This window comes from Montipora foliosa, chromosome 3 (assembly GCF_036669935.1).
Source record: "Montipora foliosa isolate CH-2021 chromosome 3, ASM3666993v2, whole genome shotgun sequence".
Lineage (NCBI taxonomy): Eukaryota > Metazoa > Cnidaria > Anthozoa > Scleractinia > Acroporidae > Montipora > Montipora foliosa.
Window position 1 is genome coordinate 34,300,893 of NC_090871.1, and position 9,612 is coordinate 34,310,504.

The 9,612-nt window shown below is 37.2% G+C and overlaps 1 protein-coding gene across 3 annotated transcripts in view; it reads right to left on the reverse strand.

Annotated features, from left to right (window-relative positions):
• The window catches only part of LOC137997330 (rho guanine nucleotide exchange factor 5-like), a 30,781-nt gene extending 22,576 nt beyond the window's left edge, over positions 1–8,205 (reverse strand). Inside the window, exons 1-3 of one of the 3 annotated variants that reach the window (XM_068843258.1) lie at positions 8,025–8,205; positions 4,452–4,962; positions 632–1,356 (exon numbers count right to left, since the gene is read on the reverse strand). In XM_068843258.1, coding sequence (XP_068699359.1) covers positions 632–1,356; positions 4,452–4,960 — 1,234 coding nt within the window. In that variant the 5' untranslated portion in view covers positions 4,961–4,962; positions 8,025–8,205. The remainder of the gene's footprint in view (positions 1–631; positions 1,357–4,451; positions 4,963–8,024) is intronic. The other 2 variants (XM_068843260.1, XM_068843259.1) reach the window with 2 other exon arrangements.
• Positions 8,206–9,612: the final 1,407 nt, after the last annotated feature.

The following is a 9,612-nucleotide window of genomic DNA, read 5'->3' on the forward strand; positions in this document are numbered from 1 at the left end:
GAGCACCTTTAGCATTCCTGTGAGATTTCACAAAAATTGAAGTGCTTCTTCAGATTAAGTTAGAAGACACAACCTTATATTACAAAGTTTTGGCTTAAGTTACTTATCACACTCATTGTTTACCTGGTAGTTCAGTTTCAATTTTTTTATTCTTGCCTTATTGCCAACGAGTCAGGCCTTTTGAAGACAGAAGGCCTGCCGAGGCGGCAGATTATAGAGCCGCGAGTAGATTTTTAGGCGGATGAAATCTCAGAAGCGCTTCAAATTTGAGTGTAATGTAGACCATATGATAGCCAATGAGAGTGCCGCACGAGTACGCCGTGTGAAGGCGCCAGGTCACACAAGCTTGGCTTGTTGGCACTTTAGTGACAGCTATAACTAGTTTTTGTGAAATGGATGACAATTATAATAATGATCACAATGCAATATTATTGTTAGTCCCAGTTAACGAAATGGTGAGATGATTTTTCCCAACAGTTCCTTGGGAATACTAGGAAAAATTGGAGTGCTCCATTCAGGATCAGAGATGGACTGCACTATGGAGAGTTTGCCTACACCCCATAATTATTATTGTGGACTTAAAGGTAGTTGAACCTTGCACATAGTTACAAATCTGTTAAAGCAAACTGACCTGGATTCTGAGGTTTCTCTTGCAAAGCTCCTGGTTTTGGATGAATTTTGGGTTTTGTTGAGTCCCCTACTTTTGTAACTCCTCCCATAGCTTTGGTTTCTAATTTCTCTGACAAGGATGCTGACGGCTGATTTCGCATTGTTGGTCTTGGTGAAGAAAGTGGTGATGATCGAGGAGAAATACCATGAGGGGGAAATACACCAGCTTTCCCACTGCTGCCATCATGGAATGGAAACACTGACATTGTTGATAACTTTTGTGCTAAGGCAGCTACAGAGGACTGAGATGAATCATTTGCAGAAGGTGGAGGAGCTAATTCAGGAGCAGGCTTTTGAGGAAGACTAGGTTTACTTCCCACTGACATTTCAGTAGTGGCACTTTGTCCGGATAGTCCCTTTGGCAGTGATGGTAGAGGTTTCTTTGGAGGTAAAGGTCTTGATCTGTTACCTGATTCTAGAATTCTGGGAGACAAATTAGGAGCCACAGTCTCTTCTTGTTTTGATGCAGCTGACTTACGAGGTAGCTGAGGGGATAGGTTGAGCCCCACACCACTGTTTTTCCGTGGGACAGGAGGTGACATTTTGCCTCCTGCATTAGTAATCTTGCAGCTGATAGGTGGGGAGTCTTGATCCGCTGCTCCATTTATTTTAGGAGAGACAGGTGGGTTGAAATCCCGTGTTGCTGCACTTCTTTTACGAGGAGATGGTGGTACTACTTTCTCTGCTCTGAAATTAGCAACATGAAAAAGAGACTGTTCGGAAGCAGGTATAAGATCTAAATCATGTAAAACAATAGTTACATGTAGGAATCCCAAAAATTAATGTCTTTTCACTAAAAGTGCTTTGTTGGACAAAGAGGGGGCATTGTACTGGCCAAAAATGATATTTGGATTGATGGCAGAGTCTACACAAATATTTGCCTAGTACCAGATAGCTCAGGGTTTAACCTTGCACAGGAAAGCTAAAGAAGGGAATGAAGATACGTGTAGTGAAGATGTGTATACCTTTAGGAGGATGTAAAGGGTTTTCAGCTGAGCTTGCGAACAAAAGCCACACACACAATTCTAAAGCTGCTCACATCAGCTCATGATTGAAAATGGCTCACCGCGAATAATAAAAAATACACTGTACTGCTGATTTAGCTCATCTTTCTTCTAATTCTTATATACTGGTAGACGGAACATAAACACACATCTCCTATTCATGAAAACTACGAAAATTTTGCACAAACACTTACTGTAAAAACTTGAATGCATACATGTACATAAGCTGCATCTTTTCCGAAATATTGGGCTATCGTGGGTGCAGATTATATACGAGACCACTGCTTTCAGGGGGAGTAAACTGGCTGGTATGGGGTCACAACTAACAGTAAAGACCTTCAGTAAATAAACATTTAAAATATTCTTCGACCAATCACTTCAACACTGATCTCTCCACCACCCTGTGCAAGAAAATACCATGCTATTTGAGAGAAGTCACAGGGCAACTGGCTGACTGTTTTGTTGCCCTTCATAACTTGCATGGCATGTTTCTCCGTAGGGTTGTTACAGTACGTTAACTGAAACTGGGGCCACCCAGATAATGAAAACCAATCAGAGGGCAGAGACGAAACAACATTTTCAGATCCAGTGAATCAAATGTCTGGGTAAAAAAAGATGAAATCACTACTTGTTCGTTGATGCTTTAAGCCTGGTTTTTATCAGTGACGCAAGCACAAGCAAAAGCACAAGTCAGAGGGCTTGTTTTATCGTGAAAAAGGGGTCGATGCAGGCATAAGCACAATTGCAAGGATCAAAAATGTTCCTATTCGTTATGCTTCTGTTCGCTTGTGTTGCGTGATTACAAACGCAGCATGAGGAAAATTCTCTACGTCTAGCCAATTAAACCATTCGTTTCCCTAGATTCCCAGCGTCTCAGCATTTGAACAAAACGGTGGATGCTGTGGTTGACTTTGATGCTTATGTTGACGTTTGCTTTCACTTGCATAATTATGCTTCTTATGCTTGTGCTTGCGTTGCTACTGAAAACCAGGCTTTAGTGAATATCAGTATGGACTCGGTTAGTGTAAATGATAAGTGCACGCCCTCAAATCAGCGGGTGACACATGCATAAATGCTGATCTTGTAACCCCCCTCACTTTTCCTGATTTTGCAACTGTTATTGTTTACACTGTAAATCTCTGCTTCCAGGCAGTAAATGTTTTTCATTTTTTACATTGTTAAATTCAGCTGACTTCAAATCTTTGCCTTTGAAATTTAAAAAAATTCTGTAGGTGAAAAAAAAATTAGAGACATATTTAAAAACACTGATTTTGCTGTAACTAGCCAACAAATTTTGTTGAATTTCAAATATTTTAGAGATGGTTTCTAACATTATCTGGTAATGCTGTAAGGGAAGATTTCACTATCCTGTTCTTTTTCAAAAAAGATCATACATGTTGATTTTAAGGCTCAAAGAAATGCCTTATATCATTTCCATACATGTAGTAACAGTATTTTGGAGGAAAATGTGATGTAAGAAATCTATGATGGGTTCTTAATACCCAGGCCAAATTTCGTCTTTAAATTTATGAGAAAAACTAACGCGGAGAGATTTCGACGTTTCGATGACATCCTGTCATCATTATCAAGAAAATGAAGAATAAAATTTTTGAAGAAAATTTACATAAGTAAGTAGTCAAAAAACTAAACCAAAAACAATAGTCTATTGTTCTAAGCCAGTGAATCATCCAGTGACCTCACACAAAGGAAAACCCAAAGTCAAGTAAAAACTTTAGCACGTATTGAGTCTGATACGTGCTAAAGTTTTTACTTGACTTTGGGTTTTCCTTTGTGTGAGGTCACTGGATGATTCACTGGCTTAGAACAATAGACTATTGTTTTTGGTTTAGTTTTTTGACTACTTACTTATGTAAATTTTCTTCAAAAATTTTATTCTTCATTTTCTTGATAATGATGACAGGATGTCATCGAAACGTCGAAATCTCTCCGCGTTAGTTTTTCTCATAAATTTAATAACAAAAGTCAATCTTATACGTATTTTAAATTTCGTCTTGATATGATTAACCTAACTCTAACTAAAAACAGGTCGAATACGTTTATTTGTGTGAAAAAAGGAGAAACTATTTCAAGTCTCCTTAAATCAATAGGTCCATAACTCAAAATTTGATTTCAAAACTGTAAGCTTGGGCACGGCTAAACTTAATCAGGGAAGAGATATCTTGTGGATGGACAACTGTATTTAAAGGGAACCTCTGCTAAAACATCAAAATAACTTTACACCACAAAACGTAATGTTTACAATTGAAATTTCTCAAACTTTTTCCAATGTAAGCATTTGTATTTGAGAAAAATAAATTAAAAAAACACTTGTTTGGGCTTTCAAATTTCCCAGGCGCTGCCATCTTGAATAATTGTGACGTATCGTGGTTGCCCAATTGTTCCAGAACAAACGCTCTTTGTGTCAGAACAATAGGGCAACCACGACACGTCACAATTACTCAAGATGGCGGCGCCCCGGAGATTTGAAAGCCAAAAGAAGCTTTTTTGAAATTCATTTTCTCGGATACAAACACTTTCATTGGAAAAAAGTTTGAACAATTTCAATTGTTAACATTATGTTCTGTGCTTTGAAGTTATTTTGTTATTATTTTTAGTGAAGGTTTCCTTTAAGTCAGAAGATACCTATATGCCTATAAAGAAATAAGTTGACTATTACAAAATCCTGGGTCACCCTGTAACCAGTGATGAGTTTCTAATTGGTATTTTGAACCGCAATTATCTCAACACAATCCTTCTAATCAACCTTTAACTCATTACCTTGAAGTGGAAATTTTATCCTCTAAGCTCTCTTGAGGACTACAATTTGTACTGGTAGTTCTCATGTGTTCTTCTTTTAGACCATGTGAAGGTTCATACCTCTGTTCATCCTCTACTGAAGTTGTGATAACTAAATTACTAGTTCCATCACTAGCATTGACCATCGCTTCACATTCAGTTTTCCCATCTTCTGCTATGCTGCTGGATTGGACAACTTTGTCACTTTTGTCTCTCATTAAAGGTCGTTTGTTTACCATTTCATGTAACTCAACATGGTCATTTTCATTGTTGTTACCAGGTTCAGATAATTTTATACTTGGAGCATTTGGGGGTGGTCTTCGCGGTTTTGGCAGCAAAACTGGCTTGGGCGGGAACTTGTCTGGTTTGTCATTCTGTACAACACTGTCTGGCTTAGGCTGATTTCTCTTTCGGGGTACTGGCCGTGGCTTGGCCAGGGCATGATGGATCACTGAGGATTTTGATGGTCCATCTTTCACTCCTTCCTCCATACCTATTAATGATAATGATAATGATACTACTACTACTACTACAAATATGTGTAGAATTACCCTTAATTAGATGCACACAGATTTCAATAAGCTTCACAAAGTGTCTCCTTGCTTTTGTCCCCAATTTCAACATCACTGGTGTACAAATAATAGTAATTTTTGCCCTTACATTATTATTGGAAATAAGTAGCAAAGGCTTAGCCTAAACAACACTTCATCTTGGACAGCAAAATTGGGCATGCATCTAATTAGGTACATTTTTGGATGTAAGTGCAACACTACTACTACTACTACCAATAATAATAATAATATAATAACAATAATACCTAATAATGATAATAATAATAATAATAATAATAATAATTATAATAATAATTATAATAATAATAATAACAATAATAACAACAATGCACTCCTGCAAAGGACTACAAATTGATGGGTAATGCTAGGATTGTGCCAAATGTTCTTAAGTACTAAGGAGAATGGACCAAACTGACCCATGGTCATTGTGGAATGAACAATGGCATAACATAAACAAGGGCTTAGAGCATTTGTTTTAATAATAATAATAATAATAATAATAATAATAATAATAATAATTAATAACAATAATAGAGTGCTTTTCCATTGAGTGTTGAAACCAAAGTAATTACTTTGGCCAATCAAAAAAGACAGAGACAATCCGGTAAACCAATCAAAACTCGAAGTAATTACACGTAGCCGACACAAAGCATGGGAAAATGTGCACGCATAAGCCACAATTGGTTTTGGTTTCACTTCTGATTGATTGAAAAAGTGGCGCGAGAACTTTGAACCAATCAATGAGTGAAGTAATCATAAACCAAAGCAATTCGCTAATTAATTTTGACACTCAACTGAAAGCCACTCTAATAACAACAACAACAACAACAACAACAACAACAACAATAATTATGATAACACTAATTTTTTAACAATTATCAAAAAGATTTTATTGTCATCATCATTATGGCAACCACAATCAACAAAACATGTAATTGTGGATACAACAAACCAAAAATATGTTGGTTTCTCATGACAGGAAAACCCAGAGGAAAACCTCCCAGAGCAAAGTAGTAACCAATGCATCAAACTTAACCTAAGTTAATGAAGGGGGTAGTTTCTGAAGAAACTGTGGTGCTGCCTGAAGCTAAGCTACACATATATTTCAATATGCAGAGTCCAGGAATTATAAAACCTGGAAGATATTGGTGGCACCCCTGTTCCCCTAATAATCCATCAGGTTGCACTCTTAGAAAGGATTTTAGGCAACAGATTTTGTCTATTTAAAGCCAGGTCTGCAAAATCGTGCTGAGAAGTTTTCTTACTCATTATTACGAATAAAAGTTCTCAGCCAGTTTTGTGACACAATAATTTTAAAACTTCAGTGTTGGGTTTACCGCAATAACTCAAATGCTTCAAATGCATACAGATTTTAAACAACATGACAACAGAATAAACTTAACTAATCACACTTGTTTTAAATTTCTTAATTAATTTTGTAAACAGACATTTTTTATTTCACAGTTGACTATTAAAGTTCACTAACATGATTTACTGTGCTTAAAATCTAACAAGACAAAGTACATAGAACCAAAGAAATGACAGGTATTACAAAATTGTTGGAAAACAATCTCATATTTAGCATTTTTCCATTTTTTTTCGTAAACGTCTGGGAAATTGTTTGTCCAATCAGACTAACTGCATGTCAGGTCAAACCTTGTCCCTGGCTTGACATTTTGGCAAGCTTATTGAAAAAAGGTACATGTAAACCCAGCAGTATCTATGAATTTCTTTGCAAGGACAGCCTTTAAAGTGTGCACGAGCTGTAGGCACTCACACAGCCACAGGTTACCTTCAAAACTTTTGGTTCAAGTACTATGAAGTCACTGGAAGCATTGCTACCTCAAGGATGGGATGCAAGTCCATCACAAGATTACCTCCATCAGTATGTCTTTTGTACACTGGGAGAGGCAGCAAGGACCAAAGTTTTTGTGTATAATCTTATTGAAAATAACACAGTGACAAAGCCAGGCCTCAAACCCCTAAACCTAGGCTCTGGAAGCTGGCAAACTGACCACTACACCACAATGCCTTAAAAGGAGCCATCTTTGATGTCATTTCTTTAAAATCTACTTACAACTATTCACCTCAGTATCAGTGGCTAGTGGTGTAAATATTCACCACTAGTCACCTCCACTTCAGTGAATAGCTGCTATTACATTACTAAGAATTTTTTAGAACATACATGTATATCTAACTGTGGTCAACTAAATATAGCCACCTAAAATAGCAAAAGTACTTAAACTGTTCTCAAAAATTAAGTAACAATGCACAATTTTCCAGTTGTCAAGACTACAAATCGATATTTACCAACAGTTCCATGGCTAGTCTATAGACTACAATTAACTGATCAATATCACTTGACATTTATATCTTTGTTTGAAGTTATCATTCACGTACTTGACTCGGTGAATTGTGCTGAACAGTGAATTATTATTATTATTTGTCCAACACTTTACTCCATAACAAACAACGGATGAACCAGAGAATGCCTTAACAAATTCTTCTGAGTAGACTGTATGAAGTTTTACTGCGAGTTACGGCAATAATTGTGAGACAATAATAAAAATGAAAACGAAATTGTATGGACACTGTTGTGTGCAACACGTCTTAAAAAACATGTAAGAGCGTGTGCATTGCAGAAATGAAAACGACGCCAACTGTCCATTACCATTAAACGAGTAGTTCGCATGATCGTAAACGAAAAAAGCTTAATTTGCATTGAAGTCGGACGGTTTGCATGTTCACCGTACGTCGGAACCTCGAATTACAAGGTATCACTAAGAACTTATAAGCTTATTGTACGTGAGATTAATACTTACGCCACTATTTTACAGGGCGCCTTTAATTCAAATTGGTACTATGCCGTAAAGATTAAATGAGGCTAGAAATGAGGGAAGAACTGGATTCATATTTTGAGCAAGAATTCGAACAGAAAAAACAACCACGCCATGTACATACATGGGATTTAACATTGACTCACCCAAAGTTAACCCTCATCTAAAACGATTCGCTTCACACTATACTGTACATTGAGATGGAAATTCTTCCGGTAGCTCAAGGCCTGGTGAGATTCATTGGCAATTGGCTAAGGCTTCCAGAGAACGACAACTGAGTCACTGTTTTTCTTCGCTCGCCAGCACCAAGGCATAAATTGCGCAGTTGACGACATAATAGATAGTGTACGCGCATTTCCGCAAGACACTCGTTTGGAGACTGGGTAGGATCTTTTTTACCATTTTTCATAAGTTAACATTCCTTTAGGATGAGATCACTGATCCAAGATCACTTAAATCACGGTGCATCAAAAAAGGAACGGATTAATCCACTCTGGGAAAGGATCCGTCGGTTCCTTTGATGCCCCATGATCGAAGTGATCTTGGATCAGTGATCCTTTTTCGGATCATCCCAAAGGAACGAACCCCAACAATAAAGCAGAAGGCATCATCTCGAGACAATGGGGAATAGCTCATACAAATACTTATATTTATTCCCCAGAGCCTCCGGATGATGACTTTTGTTTCGGACTGAATTTTAATGTATATCGAAATTGGTCCACAGTATTTAGAAACTTACCCCTCGGAACCATGACAAGCACGTAAAGCCTCATGCCTCAATAAAATGTCTCTCTTTTTGAATCGGAAAAATTTCCACAGCAGAGTTATTGTATTCTGTGTGGTTTTCTGTTCGTTTAGTTTAGTTTTTTATTGAGTCTTTCTTTATATTCCTTTAACAATACTAAAATAGACTCAGATAGTCGCGAGGTTAAAACGTGACATTGGTTAATAAACTACAAACTCGTCAACAAGGCCAAAATAAGCAATTTTTGATTCCGGAAGTGATTTGTTGACCCATAACCGGAAAAGGAATAACGACTAAATTAAAATGCTTCCCATATGGTAATAATTGTGTCAGGACTCCTCGCTATTAGTTACCATGATTGGTCCCCTTTAAATTGTTTAATTCATTTCCGATCGAATTTCGAAAGATTGCATCAGTAACCGCTTAATAGCCTCTGGTGCTATTCCCGCTGTCTTGTGCGAGTGGTCTGTAAAGGATTATATTCAGAAGGACTGTTTCGCCCATTTTTCACTTTTTACAGCGGAAGACACGTTTGAGTGAATAATTGCAAAAAAAGCCAAAAAAACAAAAGCAGTACAACCATCGCAAGAAGCTACCAGGCAATGCGACAAAAATGAAATAACCCGAAAAGCCGCCGAAAAGGATGGAGACGTGATGACGTGATTTTATCATACTGCAAAAGGAAGTAAGGTCATGTAATTGAAATATTCTAATGAAATCGTTTTGGCTCATATCGCAGCATTTTTGCGAAATTTTTGTGCAAGTTGTGGTTTAAGTTATCTTGCTTTGCATTAATTTGAAACCAGTTGTTACTTTTAACATTCTTTGAGGTTATTCGTAATATTAAAATGACAGGCAAAGGAAAATAAAGGTAAAGCGATTTATCGGGTCAAAAACTTGGAATAGGAATTATGCTGCAATCAATGAATGCTCTCCAAAATTGCTAATGAGATACAACTGTTAAGCTGGTTTCGCGTTTTTCCTTACCT